The 15,970-nt window shown below is 44.2% G+C and overlaps 1 protein-coding gene across 1 annotated transcript in view; it reads left to right on the top strand.

Annotated features, from left to right (window-relative positions):
• Positions 1 to 15,970, top strand: part of PUM3 (pumilio RNA binding family member 3) — a 172,054-nt gene that overhangs the window by 76,268 nt on the left and 79,816 nt on the right. The window contains exons 8-9 of the mRNA XM_069764098.1: positions 3,961 to 4,135; positions 14,301 to 14,404. Of these exons, the coding sequence (XP_069620199.1) occupies positions 3,961 to 4,135; positions 14,301 to 14,404 (279 nt within the window). The remainder of the gene's footprint in view (positions 1 to 3,960; positions 4,136 to 14,300; positions 14,405 to 15,970) is intronic.

Genomic DNA, 15,970 nt, shown 5'->3' with positions numbered 1-15,970 from the left:
TTTCTCGGGACATATTGTACTTCATGATATTGGTAAAAATTCTTTGATAGTACCTGCGTTTGTTTGTGAAAAAAACGGAAATTTGGCGAAAACTATGAAAATTTAGCAATTTTCCAACTTTGAATTTTTATGTAATTAAATCACAGAGATATGTCACACAAAATACTTAATAAGTAACATTTCCCACATGTTTACTTTACATCAGCACAATTTTGGAACCAAAATTTTTTTTTGTTAGGGAGTTAAGGGTTAAAAGTTGACCAGCAATTTCTCATTTCTACAACACCATTTTTTTTTTAGGGACCACATCTCATTTGAAGTCATTTTGAGGGGTCTATATGATAGAAAATACCCAAGTGTGACACCATTCTAAAAACTGCACCCCTCAAGGTGGTCAAAACCATATTCAAGAAGTTTATTAAAGGGAACCTGTCACCCCGTTTTTTGAGATTGAGCTATAAATACTGTTAAATAGGGCCTGCGCTGTGCGTTACTATAGTGTATGTAGTGTACCCTGATTCCCCATGTATGCTGAGAAATACATTACCAAAGTCGCCGTTTTCGCCTGTCAATCAGGCTGGTCTGGTCAGGTGGGCGTGTTCACAGCGCTCTTTTCTTCCCCAGCTTTCCGTTGGTGGCGTAGTGGTGTGCGCATGTCCAGAGTTCCGACTTCCCTGCGCCCACGTGAAGACACAGCGCGCGATCTGCGCTGTAATCCCTTGCATCGGTGGGGGCGGCCATCTTCCTGTGGCCGCGCGTGCGCAGATGGAGTGCTCTGCTGCACGGGGCTTCAGGAAAATGGCCGCGGGCAGCCGCGCGTGCGCATTAGAGATCGCGGCGGCCATTTTCCCAAAGCCGAGTTTGCATCTCGGCTTTGGGAAAATGGCCGCCGCGATCTCTAATGCGCACGCGCGGCTGCCCGCGGCCATTTTCCTGAAGCCCCGTGCAGCAGAGCACTCCATCTGCGCACGCGCGGCCCCAGGAAGATGGCCGCCCCCACCGATGCAAGGGATTACAGCGCAGATCGCGCGCTGTGTCTTCACGTGGGCGCAGGGAAGTCGGAACTCTGGACATGCGCACACCACTACGCCACCAACGGAAAGCTGGGGAAGAAAAGAGCGCTGTGAACACGCCCACCTGACCAGACCAGCCTGATTGACAGGCGAAAACGGCGACTTTGGTAATGTATTTCTCAGCATACATGGGGAATCGGGGTACACTACATACACTATAGTAACGCACAGCGCAGGCCCTATTTAACAGTATTTATAGCTCAATCTCAAAAAACGGGGTGACAGGTTCCCTTTAACCCTTCTGGTGCTTCACAGGAATTTTTGGAATGTTTAAATAAAAATGAACATTTAACTTTTTTCACAAAAAATTTACTTCAGCTCCAATTTGTTTTATTTTACCAAGGGTAACAGGAGAAAATGGACCCCAAAAGTTGTTGTACAATTTGTCCTGAGTACGCTGATACCCCATATGTGGGGGGGAACAACTGTTTGGCCGCATGGGAGGGCTCGGAAGGGAAGGAGCGCCATTTGGAATGCAGACTTAGATGGAATGGTCTGCAGGTGTCACATTGCGTTTGCAGAGCCCCTAATGTACCTAAACAGTAGAAACCCCCCCACAAGTGACACCATTTTGGAAAGTAGACCCCCTAAGGAACTCATCTAGATGTGTGGTGAGCGCTTTGACCCACCAAGTGTTTCACTACAGTTTATAACGCAGAGCCGTGAAAATAAAAAATCCTTTTTTTCCCACAAAAATTATTTTTTAGCCCCCAGTTTTGTATTTTCCCAAGTGTAACAGGAGAAATTGGACCCCAAAAGTTGTTGTCCTATTTGTCCTGAGTACGCTGATACCCCATATGTTGGGGTAAACCCCTGTTTGGGCACACGGGAGAGCTCGGAAGGGAAGGAGCACTGTTTTACTTTTTCAACGCAGAATTGGCTGGAATTGAGATCGGACGCAATGTCGCGTTTGGAGAGCCCCTGATGTGCCTAAACAGTGGAAACCCCTCAATTATAACTGAAACCCTAATCCAAACACACCCCTAACCCTAATCCCAACAGTAACCCTAACCACACCTCTAACCCTGACACACCCCTAACCCTAATCCCAACTGTAAATGTAATCTAAACCCTAACCGTAACTTTAGCCCCAACCCTAACCCTAGCCCCAACCCTAGCCCCAACCCTAGCCCCAACCCTAGCCCTAACCCTAGCCCTAACCCTAGCCCTAATGGGAAAATGGAAATAAATACATTTTTTTAATTTTTCCCTAACTAAGGGGGTGATGAAGGGGGGTTTGATTTACTTTTATAGCGGGTTTTTTAGCGGATTTTTATGATTGGCAGCCGTCACACACTGAAAGACGCTTTTTATTGCAAAAAATATTTTTTGCGTTACCACATTTTGAGAGCTATAATTTTTCCATATTTTGGTCCACAGAGTCATGTGAGGTCTTGTTTTTTGCGGGACGAGTTGACGTTTTTATTGGTAACATTTTCGGGCACGTGACATTTTTTGATCGCTTTTTATTCCGATTTTTGTGAGGCAGAATGACCAAAAACCAGCTATTCATGAATTTCTTTTGGGGGAGGTGTTTATACCGTTCCGCATTTGGTAAAATTGATAAAGCAGTTTTATTCTTCGGGTCAATACGATTACAGCGATACCTCATTTATATCATGTTTTTATGTTTTGGCGCTTTTATACGATATAAACTATTTTATAGAAAAAATAATTATTTTTGCATCGCTTTATTCTCAGGACTATAACTTTTTTATTTTTTCGCTGATGATGCTGTATGGTGGCTCGTTTTTTGCGGGACAAGATGTCGTTTTCAGCGGTATCATGGTTATTTATATCTGTCTTTTTTATCGCGTGTTATTCTACTTTTTGTTCGGCGGAATGATAATAAAGCGTTGTTTTTTGCCTTGTTTTTTTTTTTTTTTTTTTTACGGTGTTTACTGAAGGGGTTAACTAGTGGGTCAGTTTTATAGGTGGGGTCGTTACGGACGCGGCGATACTAAATATGTGTACTTTTATTGTTTTTTTTTATTATTTAGATAAAGAAATGTATTTATGGGAATAATATATATATTTTTTTTCATTATTTAGGAATATTTTTTTAATTTTTTTTTTACACATTTGGAAAAAATTTTTTAAATTTTTTTTACTTGGTCCCAGGTGGGGACATCACAGATCGATGATCTGACAGTTTGCACAGCACTCTGTCAGATCACCGGTCTGACATGCAGCACTGCAGGCTTCACAGTGCCTGCTCTGAGCAGGCTCTGTGAAGCCACCTCCCTCCCTGCAGGACCCGGATGCTGCGGCCATCTTGGATCCGGGGCCTGCAGCGAGGAAGGAGGTAGGAGACCCTCGCAGCAACGCGATCACATCGAGTTGCTGCGGGGGGCTCAGGGAAGTCCGCAGGGAGCCCCCTCCCTGCGCGATGCTTCCCTATACCGCCGGCACATCGCGATCATGTTTGATCGCGGTGTGCTGGGGGTTATTGTGCCGGGGGCGGTCCGTGACCGCTCCTGGCACATAGTGCCGGATGTCAGCTGCGATAGGCAGCTGACACTCGGCGGCGCTCCCCCCGTGAACGCTGCCGATCGCATATGACGTACTATCCTGTCGAGGGTCAGATAGGCCCAGGGCACCTCGACGGGATAGTACGTCTAAGGTCAGAAAGGGGTTAAACACAAGTCATATCGAAGAGATATTACCACTGTCATGAAGTACAATATGTCACGAAAAAACATTCTCAGAATCAGTGGGATACGTTGAAGCTTTCCAGAGTTATAACCACCTAAAGTGACAGTGGTCAGAATTGTAAAAATTGGCTTGGTCATTAAGCACAAAATTGGCTCTGTCACTAAGGGGTTAAAGCGCACATGTGGTGGGTATTTACAGTGTAATTAATGGGTCTTATTTCTTTTATGAACAGGTCAAAATCCCAGGTTGCAGAAATAATAAAAAGTTTTAAAGGACAAGTGAGAAAACTTCTGCGGCACTCTGAGGCTTCATATATTGTAGAGTACGCATACAACCACAAAGCCATTTTAGAGCAGAGGAACATGTTATGTGAAGAACTGTATGGAAACACATTTCGTTTTTACAAGGTAAATATTTAATAGGACTAAAGTACACATTATCTTATCTATGGGACTTGCCCGGATAAAGTGAATGAGCTCTTAAAAATAATTCCGTTACACACAAGGATAAGATCCTTCTATTTTTAAACTGCATTAAAGAGAAACTTTACTTCTTTCTAAGATATCTAAATACATTGTGTATAGCGCTAACCTATTTCATGGTGCTTTACACATTTTTTTTGTCTCCAGGTGCAATTTAATCTCATTTTCTGCAGGCTAGTTACAGATATTCCCATATTGGAGAATAAACGATATTTGATTACTGAAAAATTTCCAGACGTTAATTGTTGTCCACTACTCAGACATCTCCTTCCTAATCCCTACATTTTTCCCAAGTAAAGTTATAACATCTATTCTCTCCTCCAATCCTTGTGCCGTTCCATCGGTGTTAGCACTCGCTCTCCCAGGGATCGCATGGCATTATTGTGTCATGCGATCCCTGTGGCCAGTCAGTGCTAGGATTACTCTTCCCACTTTCAGTAAAAGCCCAAAAATAAGCAATAGTCCAAAAACAAGACCAATCCCTTTAAACCAAAAGGGGTCACACTCCGCAAAAGCTGAGACATACTAGCCTCCAGAATATGGAATCTTGACTTTATTAATTCTTTTGAATATTATACAAATTACTTGATTAAAAGGGTTCCTCTAGGCCAGAGGGAAACAACGCCACATCACTATACAGATATTAAATGCCTACAATTACAGTACATGTACACAATTGCAGTGGATTTACCCAGATCACTAAATAAATGCCATATGTACAAACACAATAATCTGTTACTATAATTACATCAGGTAAAACAATAGTAAAAAAAAAAAAATACATTTTGCCTTCTCATTATCATGGGTCTCTATCTCTTGTAATAGCAAGATATGATGGGAATATCCATGTAATGGGCATTCATGCTTCAAGATTACAAAAACCGTAGCTATGCCAAATCATTTGTATAGGTAGGTAAGGGGTGGATGGACGCATTTGTCTTAATGGTTTGGCACAGTTAATACATGTAGTGATTTCTATGCATGGTTTAAGCACGCATTATATGGCTATTTCTATTATATTTTGCTATTACAAGAGATAAACACCCTTGATAAGGCAAAATTTATTATTTTTACTATTTTGTTTTCCCTGATGTAATTGTAGTAACAGATTATTATTATTATTATTATTATTTATTGTTATAGCACCATATATTCCATGGCGCTTTACATGTGAGGAGGGGTATACATAATAAAAACAAGTACAATAATCTTAAACAATACAAGTAATAACTGGTACAGGAGGAATGAGGACCCTGCCCACGAAGGCTCACAATCTACAAGGGATGGGTGAGAATACAGTAGGTGAGGGTAGAGATGGTCATGCAGCGGTTCGGTCGATCGGTGGTTACTGCAGGTTGTAGGCTTGTCTGAAGAGGTGGGTCTTCAGGTTCTTTTTGAAGGTTTCGATGGTAGGCGAGAGTCTGATGTGTTGTGGTAGAGGGTTCCAGAGTAGGGGTGATACGCGAGAGAAATCTTGTATACGATTGTGGGAAGAGGGGAGTAGAGTAGGAGATCTTGTGAGGATCGGAGGTTGCGGGTAGGTAAGTACCGGGAGACGAGGTCACAGATGTATGGAGGAGACAGGTTGTGGATGGCTTTGTACGTCATGGTTAGGGTTTTGTAGTGGAGTCTCTGGGCAATGGGGAGCCAGTGAAGGGATTGACAGAGGGGAGAGGCTGGGGAATAGCGGGGGGACAGGTGGATTAGTCGGGCAGCAAAGTTTAGAATAGATTGGAGGGGTGCGAGAGTGTTAGAGGGGAGGCCACAGAGCAGGAGGTTGCAGTAGTCAAGGCGAGAGATGATGAGGGCATGGACTAGGGTTTTTGCAGATTCATGGTTGAGGAATGAACGGATTCGTGAAATATTTTTGAGTTGAAAGCTGCAGGAAGTGGAAAGGGCTTGGATATGTGGTTTGAAGGAGAGATCAGCGTCGAGGATTACCCCGAGGCAGCGAGCTTGTGGGACTGGGGAGAGTGGGCAGCCATTTACTGTATTGGATAGGTTCGTTGGGTGGGTCGCGTGAGATGGGGGAAAAATGATGAATTCTGTTTTGTCCATGTTAAGTTTCAGAAATCTAGCGGAGAAGAAGGATGAAATAGTGGACAGACATTGAGGGATTCTGGTTAGAAGGGAGGTGATATCTGGTCCAGAGATGTAGATCGGTGTGTCGTCAGCATAGAGGTGATACTGAAAGCCATGAGATTCTATGAGCTGTCCCAGGCCAAAGGTGTAAATGGAGAAGAGTAAGGGCCCAAGGACTGAACCTTGTGGGACTCCGACAGATAGAGGGCGAGGTGAGGAGGTGGTTTGTGAGTGGGAGACGCTGAATGTCCGGTCTGTTAGGTATGATGAGATCCAGGATAGGGCCAAGTCTGCGATGCCAAGGGATGAGAGGGTTTGTAATAATATGGAATGGTCCACTGTGTCAAAGGCAGCTGACAGGTCGAGGAGGAGGAGGACAGAGTAGTGTCGCTTGCTCTTGGCGGTTAAGAGGTCATTGGTGACTTTAGTTAGGGCAGTTTCGGTGGAATGGTGTGACCGGAAGCCAGATTGTAGGCGGTCAAAGAGGGAGCAAGAAGAGAGATGGGAGGACAGTTCAAGGTAAACGTGTTGTTCCAGTAGTTTGGAGGCATAGGGGAGAAGTGATATAGGGCGATAGCTAGATACAGAGGATGGGTCAAGAGAGGGCTTTTTGAGGATAGGTGTGATGGAGGCATGTTTAAAGCTTGAGGGGAAAACACCAGTTGTTAGTGATAGGTTGAAGAGATGGGTTAGGGTTGGGATGAAGACTGGTGAGGTTTGGGATGAGGTGGGATGGGAGTGGGTCAAGTGCACAGGTGGTGAGAAGCGATCTTGAGAGTAGAGTGGACAGTCGATCTTCTGTAATGGTGGAGAAGTTGATTTTGGAGGCGGAGGGCTGGGAAATCGGGAGGAAGGGCTCTGGGGGTTGTTGACCAAAACTGTCTCTAATGCAGATCAGTGTCTGTACATCTGGCATTTTTTTTTAGAGGTGTGGGTAAAGCTGTATAGTGATGTGGCGTTGTTTCCCTCTGGTCTACAGCCACCCTTTTATAAAGTGTTTGTACAATATTCAAATGAATTAATAAAGTAAAGTTTTTATCCATATACTTTTGCGTAATAAGCACTTATTTAACCTCTAGTGGAGGCTAGTATGTTACATCCCAAAAATAGTAGAAAGTGCAAATTAATCTATTGATCTTAAATGTGCAAAATTAAAATTTTATTACACGTACATTAAAATTAAAAGAATATAATTGAAAAGGAAGATAAAAGGAATGAATGCGAATGACTGACAAAATAGTCAATGCATTTTGGGGATCTACATCCCCTTTTTTCAAACCAGCAAAAGTCCTACATAGTGGGTATCATAACATCATAACAGATATACAGGGGTTGGACAAAATAATGGAAACACCTAACGTTTTGGCATCATAATCTTCATGTAAACATGTAAACTGTGACATATGGTAATGTTTTGTAGTTGATTATTTGTGTTATGTGATATGTGTATGTAAATTAACTGTCTGTTTAGCATAATTGTAAGAACATTGATAAGAACATGATACCAATGGCAGACCTCTCGGATTTTCAAAGAGGCCAAATTGTTGGTGCTTGTATGGCAGGCGCTAGTGTATCAGAAAGTGCCCGAATGCTTGGCGTGTCAAGAGGTAACATAGTAGCATAGTTAGTAAGGCCGAAAAAAGACATTTGTCCATCCAGTTCAGCCTATATTCCATCATAATAAATCCCCAGATCTACGTCCTTCTACAGAACCTAATTGTATGATACAATATTGTTCTGCTCCAGGAAGACATCCAGGCCTCTCTTGAACCCCTCGACTGAGTTCGCCATCACCACCTCCTCAGGCAAGCAATTCCAGATTCTCACTGCCCTAACAGTAAAGAATCCTCTTCTATGTTGGTGGAAAAACCTTCTCTCCTCCAGACGCAAAGAATGCCCCCTTGTGCCCGTCACCTTCCTTGGTATAAACAGATCCTCAGCGAGATATTTGTATTGTCCCCTTATATACTTATACATGGTTATTAGATCGCCCCTCAGTCGTCTTTTTTCTAGACTAAATAATCCTAATTTCGCTAATCTATCTGGGTATTGTAGTTCTCCCATCCCCTTTATTAATTGTGTTGTAAATTAATTAATTTGTACTCTCTCTAGTTCCATTATATCCTTCCTGAGCACCGGTGCCCAAAACTGGACACAGTACTCCATGTGCGGTCTAACTAGGGATTTGTACAGAGGCAGTATAATGCTCTCATCATGTGTATCCAGACCTCTTTTAATGCACCCCATGATCCTGTTTGCCTTGGCAGCTGCTGCCTGGCACTGGCTGCTCCAGGTAAGTTTATCATTAACTAGGATCCCCAAGTCCTTCTCCCTGTCAGATTTACCCAGTGGTTTCCCGTTCAGTGTGTAATGGTGATATTGATTCCCTCTTCCCATGTGTATAACCTTACATTTATCATTGTTAAACCTCATCTGCCACCTTTCAGCCCAAGTTTCCAACTTATCCAGATCCATCTGTAGCAGAATACTATCTTCTCTTGTATTAACTGCTTTACATAGTTTTGTATCATCTGCAAATATCGATATTTTACTGTGTAAACCTTCTACCAGATCATTAATGAATATGTTGAAGAGAACAGGTCCCAATACTGACCCCTGCGGTACCCCACTGGTCACAGCGACCCAGTTAGAGACTATACCATTTATAACCACCCTCTGCTTTCTATCACTAAGCCAGTTACTAACCCATTTACACACATTTTCCCCCAGACCAAGCATTCTCATTTTGTGTACCAACCTCTTGTGCGGCACGGTATCAAACGCTTTGGAAAAATCGAGATAGACCACGTCCAATGACTCACCGTGGTCCAGCCTATAGCTTACCTCTTCATAAAAACTGATTAGATTGGTTTGACAGGAGCGATTTCTCATAAACCCATGCTGATATGGAGTTAAACAGTTATTCTCATTGAGATAATCCAGAATAACATCCCTCAGAAACCCTTCAAACATTTTACCAACAATAGAGGTTAGACTTACTGGCCTATAATTTCCAGGTTCACTTTTAGAGCCCTTTTTGAATATTGGCACCACATTTGCTATGCGCCAAACCTGCGGAACAGACCCTGTCGCTATAGAGTCCCTAAAAATAAGAAATAATGGTTTATCTATTACATTACTTAGTTCTCTTAGTACTCGTGGGTGTATGCCATCCGGACCCGGAGATTTATCTATTTTAATCTTATTTAGCCGGTTTCGCACCTCTTCTTGGGTTAGATTGGTGACCCTTAATATAGGGTTTTCATTGTTTCTTGGGATTTCACCTAGCATTTCATTTTCCACCGTGAATACCGTGGAGAAGAAGGTGTTTAATATGTTAGCTTTTTCCTCGTCATCTACAACCATTCTTTCCTCACTATTTTTTAAGGGGCCTACATTTTCAGTTTTTATTCTTTTACTATTGATATAGTTGAAGAACAGTTTGGGATTAGTTTTACTCTCCTTAGCAATGTGCTTCTCTGTTTCCTTTTTGGCAGCTTTAATTAGTTTTTAGATAAAGTATTTTTCTCCCTATAGTTTTTTAGAGCTTCAATGGTGCCATCCTGCTTTAGTAGTGCAAATGCTTTCTTTTTACTGTTAATTGCCTGTCTTACTTCTTTGTTTAGCCACATTGGGTTTTTCCTATTTCTAGTCCTTTTATTCCCACAAGGTATAAACCGCTTACACTGCCTATTTAGGATGTTCTTAAACATTTCCCATTTATTATCTGTATTCTTATTTCTGAGGATATTGTCCCAGTCTACCAGATTAAGGGCATCTCTAAGCTGGTCAAACTTTGCCTTCCTAAAGTTCAGTGTTTTTGTGACTCCCTGACAAGTCCCCCTAGTGAAAGACAGGTGAAACTGTACAATATTGTGGTCGCTATTTCCTAGATGCCCGACCACCTGCAGATTTGTTATTCTGTCAGGTCTATTAGATAGTATTAGGTCTAAAAGTGCTGCTCCTCTGGTTGGATTCTGCACCAATTGTGAAAGATAATTTTTCTTGGTTATTAGCAGAAACCTGTTGCCTTTATGGGTTTCACAGGTTTCTGTTTCCCAGTTAATATCCGGGTAGTTAAAGTCCCCCATAACCAGGACCTCATTATGGGTTGCAGCTTCATCTATCTGCTTTAGAAGTAGACTTTCCATGGTTTCTGTTATATTTGGGGGTTTGTAACAGACCCCAATGAGAATTTTGTTACCATTTTTCCCTCCATGAATTTCGACCCATATGGACTCGACATCCTCATTTCCTTCGCTAATATCCTCCCTTAAAGTTACTGTCTCCAAAGTAATGACTGCGTTTGAAAGAGAAGGAAAAACGTCCGCAGCAAAGCACGGTTCCGGACGAAAGTCAAAGTTGACTGAGAGAGACCGTTGGACTCTAAAGCGAATTGTGAGAGAGGACCGCAAGACCACGGCTCTGAAAATCACTGCTGAGCTCAATGAACACCTACAGAACCCAGTTTCCACGAAAACTGTTCGTCGAGAGCTGCACAAATCTGGATTCTACGGAAGAGCTGCAATTAGAAAACCGCTGCTCTCAATAACAAATGTTTCCAAGCATTTAGAGTGGTGTAGAAACCTCCAGAATTGGTCCCTCGAGCAGTGGAAACATGTGATATTCTCAGACGAATCATCGTTTACCCTATTTCCAACCTCCGGCCGAGTGTAAGTTTGGAGACAGCCGAAAGAAGCATTCCATCCAGACTGCCTTCTCCCAACCGTAAAACATGGTGGAGGTTCTGTGATGATCTGGGGTGCTATTTCGTGGAGATCCACCGGGCCAATGATACCCCTTCATGGAAGAATTAACAGCCGAGATTATTTAGGCATTTTGGGCGACCAAGTGCATCTAATGGTTCAAGCACTGTTCCCGGAGGGGAATGCCATCTTTCAGGATGATAATGCACGATGAAAATTCTAATGAAGTTGAGCATCTCATCTGGCCCCCACAAGCCCCAGACCTCAACATTATTGAGCATTTATGGTCAATTTTAGAGATTCATGTTAGACGTCGATTTCCGACGCCATTGTCGCTCAAAGAACTGGAGGGTGTTTTAACTGCAGAATGGGCTCAAATTCCTTTGGAAACAATTCACACCTTGTATGAATCCATACCTCGGAGAACTGAGGCTGTAATGCTCGGGTAAGGTGTTATCCGAGCATGTTCGTGTGCTGATCGAGTGACTTCAGCGTGCTCAAGAAATAGCCTCTGCAGCTACCGGTCATGCCATTACGCCACTGAAGCAGGGAAGCGTAAACGTGGCTTCAGAGACGCAGTGATGCTGCCAGAATGAGCGGCGCTCGTGCATGAGATTTGCAGGGGCTGGCGATGACAACATTTACTGCTGATTATCACGCCCACAGGAATGTGATAACATGGATAGGGAGCGGACTAGTTTGGGGCAACTAACACCCCATCGACTAGTCAGGCCCTCATTGGCATAGGAAACTGGGACAATATAAATGCTTTTTTTAAACCAAATTTTTACAGAAAAACGTTATACAGGGATGGTTGGGCAGGGAATTTACTCATAAATAAGTGAATACTGCTGGGTTGAAGGGCGTGGGGGACCTGACAGGATCCCTTTAATATTATAAAATCTACTATATAATTGTCTAAGGGTCACTTCCGTCTGTCTGTAACAGAAATCCCAAGAAGCTGATTGGTCGCGACAAAACAGCCACGACCAATCAGCGACGGGCACAGTCCGGCGGCAAAATGGCCGCTCCTTACTCCCCGCAGTCAGTGCCCGCTCCATACTCCCCTCCAGTTAGCACTCTCACAAGGTTAATGGCAGCATTAATGGACCTCGTTATGACGCGGTGTAACGCACTCCATTAACGCTGCTATTAACCCTCTGAGACCAACTTTTTACTATTGATGCTGCCTATGTAGCATCAATAGTAAAAAGATCTAATGTTAAAAATAATAATAATAATAAAAAAAAAAAAATCATTATATACTCACCTTCCGGATCCAGCCCAGGCCTTTCCCGCTCCTCGAAATGCTCCGGTGACCGGTCCATGCATTGCGGTCTCGCGAGATGATGACGTAGCGGTCTCACGAGACCGCACGTCAACATCTCGCGAGACTGCAATGCACTCTTGGGAGCAACGGGCACAGTCCGGCCGCTCCCTACTCCCCTGCAGTCAGTGCCCCGTCTATACTCCTTAACCCCCAGTCAGCGCCCGCCGCCCAAATAGCGTTGTAGCAGTCTGTTAAACCGACTGTGTTACACCGCGGTGTAACGCAGTCTGTTAACACTGCTATTAACCCTATGTGACAAACGTTTTACTATTGATGCTGCCTATGCTGCATCAATAGTAAAAAGATATAATGTTAAAAATAATTTAAAAAAAGTGATATTCTCACCTTCCGTCGCCTCCGCAGCAGCTTTTCCTGCAGCTCGCGATGCTCCGGTCCCACCGCTTCGCTCATTGGTCGCGACTAGTGTTGAGCATTCCGATACCGCAAGTATCGGGTATCGGAATTCCGATCCCGAGTTCAGATATTTTTGCGATATCGGGATGAATATTTATGTGTAAAATAAAGAATAAAAATAAAAAATATGAATATACTCATCCTTGGACGCGCCCTGGTTGGAATCGCTGCAACAGGCAGTCTCTGTTCCTAAGAATGAGCGAGTGAAGGACCTGCGATGACGTCGCGGCTTGTGATTGGTCGCGTGAGCGGTCACGCGACCAATCACAAGCCACGACGTCATCGAAGGTCCTTCACCCGCTCATTCTTAGGAACGGAGGCTGCCTGGTCCAGGGTCCGCCGGAGGGGTGAGTATATCCATATTTTTTAATTTTATTCTTTATTTTTTACATGAATATGGATCCCAGGGCCTGAAGGAGAGTTTCCTCTCCTTCAGACCCTGGGAACCATTCCAGGATACATTCCGATATTTGTGTCCCATTGACTTGTATTGGTATCGGTTATCAGTATCGGCGATATCCGATATTTTTCGGATATCTGCCGATACAATCCGATACCGATACTTTCAAATATCGGAAGGTATCGCTCAACACTAGTCGCGACCAATCAGTGACATTGGCGCAGGATTTAATGTTAAAAATAATAAAAAAAATAAAAAATCATTATATACTTCCCTTCCAGATCCAGCCCAGTCCTTTCCCGCTCCTTGCGACGCTCCGGTGACCAGTCCATGCATTGCGGTCTCACGAGATGATGACGGCATCATCTCGCGAGACCGCTACGTCATCATCTCGTGAGACCGCAATGCACTCTTGGGACCGGAGCATCGGTAAACGCCTGGGCTGGATCTGGGGGGGCCGACGGAGGGTGAGTATATAACTATTTTTTTTATTTTAATTCTTTTTTTTAACAGGGATATGGTGCCCACATTGCTATATCCTACGTGGGCTGTGTTAGATACTGCGTGGGCTATGTTACATACTACATATCTGGGCAATATACTTTGTGGCTGAGCAATATACTACGTGGGCTGTGTTATATACTACGTGGGCTGTATGCTACTTGGCTGTTCTATATTTCTCTGCTGTATCTGTGCATCCTTAATCGTGGTATGTGTTAAAGAGGGGGGGCCCACTGAGACTCTTTCGCCCGGGGCCCTCAAAAACCTGCAGCCGGCCCTGGCTTCGCTGATTATTCGTGGCCAGGCGTGACCAATCAGTGACAGGCCCAGTCCACCCACGAATTGACGCGGAATTTGAACCACGCTTCGCTAATTGGTTGCGGCCGGCCGAATCCTGTGTACAAATTGCATTATTCTGAAAACTTCATAAATAAACTACATACATATTCTAGAATACCGGATGCGTTAGAATCGGGCCACCATCTAGTGTATATATAAAAGTCAATACATTTGATGTACTTCAAAATTGTCCCATTAAAAAATACAACTATGTAATATCCTCACAATGGACATTTATGGATAAATTAAAAATTGAGATTAAAAAAAAAAATTCCAGTGACCTGTAGGCCTTAATCTGTCTGTTTTATTTTATTGTAGTCAGCTATTCATCCATCTTTAGACCAGGTGTTGGAGGTGCAGCCTGAAAAGAAGGAATCGATTTTGGGTGAAATGAAACAACTTCTTGTTCCCCTTGCTCAAAAGTAAGTTGTCTCTTTGCCGATAGCCATACATTGCCATTACGTTTAGTAAAGCTACCTTCGTTCAATTATCTTATTACACTTTACAGAATTGAAATATTTCTGGAAAGATTTCAGAGAGTTTGAATATTTTTATGTTATTTCAAAAAGGTAAAGGACACTGATGAGTTAAATGCATAAACTCCTTATTGCTGGGGATCCATTATAATAGCTCATCCAGAGTATTTCCCTTTTGGGGAAGAGGTTACTTAACCATTGTAGACACTGCAGCAAGTAGCCTTACCCTTTCCACCTTGTAGGAAAACATTTTGTTAGCTTATGATTGTAACCCTAAATTGTCCTGTGGTTAAAGAAGGTGTCCACTACATGGACAACTACTTCTCATACCCACGTTTGGCCCCCACAAAATAATAGAGCTTACACTTGCCTCCCGTGCTGGCGTTCCCGCAGTGTCTGCATTCAGTCTCCCAGGCTCTTGTGCTGTGTTGTGACGTTGGCGCCCTATCAGCGCTGGCGTCACTATCCCGCCTTCTGTCAAATTGAGCAGGAAGCCAGAGGTCAGCTGCAACCCGAACTTCCTCTTCTTGTTCAGTTCGTACAAAGACAGGGACAGAGATGCCAGCCCCGATTGGGCGATGGGGTAACATGTCACAGCACCGCACGAGAGCCCCGGGGAGAGGGAGTGCCGACAAAGCGGGAACAGCGCTGGCACGGGAGGTGGGTATAGGCTTTATTATTTTATGGGGCCAAATATTTTGATCAAGAAGAGGTTGTCCTAGTAGTGGATAACCCCTTTAACCCCTTAGCGACCGCCGATACGCCTTTTAACGGCGGCCGGTAAGGGTACTTAAACCACAGCGCCGTTAATTAACGGCGCTGTGGCAAAAGTAAATAGCGCCCCCCAGAGTCGGATTTTCTCCGGGGTCTCGGCTGCCGGGGGTAGCCGAGACCCCAGAGAACATGATTCGGGGGGTTTTTTACCCACCCCGCTTTTGCGATCGCCGGTAATTAACCGTTTACCGGCGATCGCAAAAAAAAACGCGATTTCTTTTTCATTTCTCTGTCCTCCGATGTGATCGCACATCAGAGGACAGAAAAAAGGGGTCCCCGATCGCCCCCCGATACTCACCTATGTCCCCCGGTGCTCCTCGTGGCTCCCGGTGGGCGCCGCCATCTTCAAAATGGCGGGCGCAGTGCGCCCGCCGGCCCCGGGAGAATCTTTAAGGTCTCGGCTACCGGGGGTAGCCGAGACCCCAAAGAGCATGATCGGGGTCGGTTTTACCGACCCCTGTTTTGCGATCGCCGGTAATTAACTGTTTACCGGCGACCGCAAAAAAAAAGCTAAGTGTAAATCTCTGTCCTCTGATGTGATCGCACATCAGAGGACAGAGAAATAGGGGGATTCGGGGACCCTATCATACTTACCGGTGTCCCTGGGTCCTCCTGCTGCTCCTCCTGGCCGCCGGCGTCTTCTGGGGAAAAGAAAATGGCGGGCGCATGCGCAGTGCGTCCGCCATCTGTCTCCATCTGCCGGCCGGCAGGAGAAGAGCAGTTGGGGCTAAAATTAGG

The sequence above is a fragment of the Ranitomeya imitator genome, chromosome 1 (genome assembly GCF_032444005.1).
Source record: "Ranitomeya imitator isolate aRanImi1 chromosome 1, aRanImi1.pri, whole genome shotgun sequence".
Classification (NCBI taxonomy): Eukaryota; Metazoa; Chordata; class Amphibia; order Anura; family Dendrobatidae; genus Ranitomeya; species Ranitomeya imitator.
This window is presented reverse-complemented; position numbering and strand designations above follow the sequence as displayed.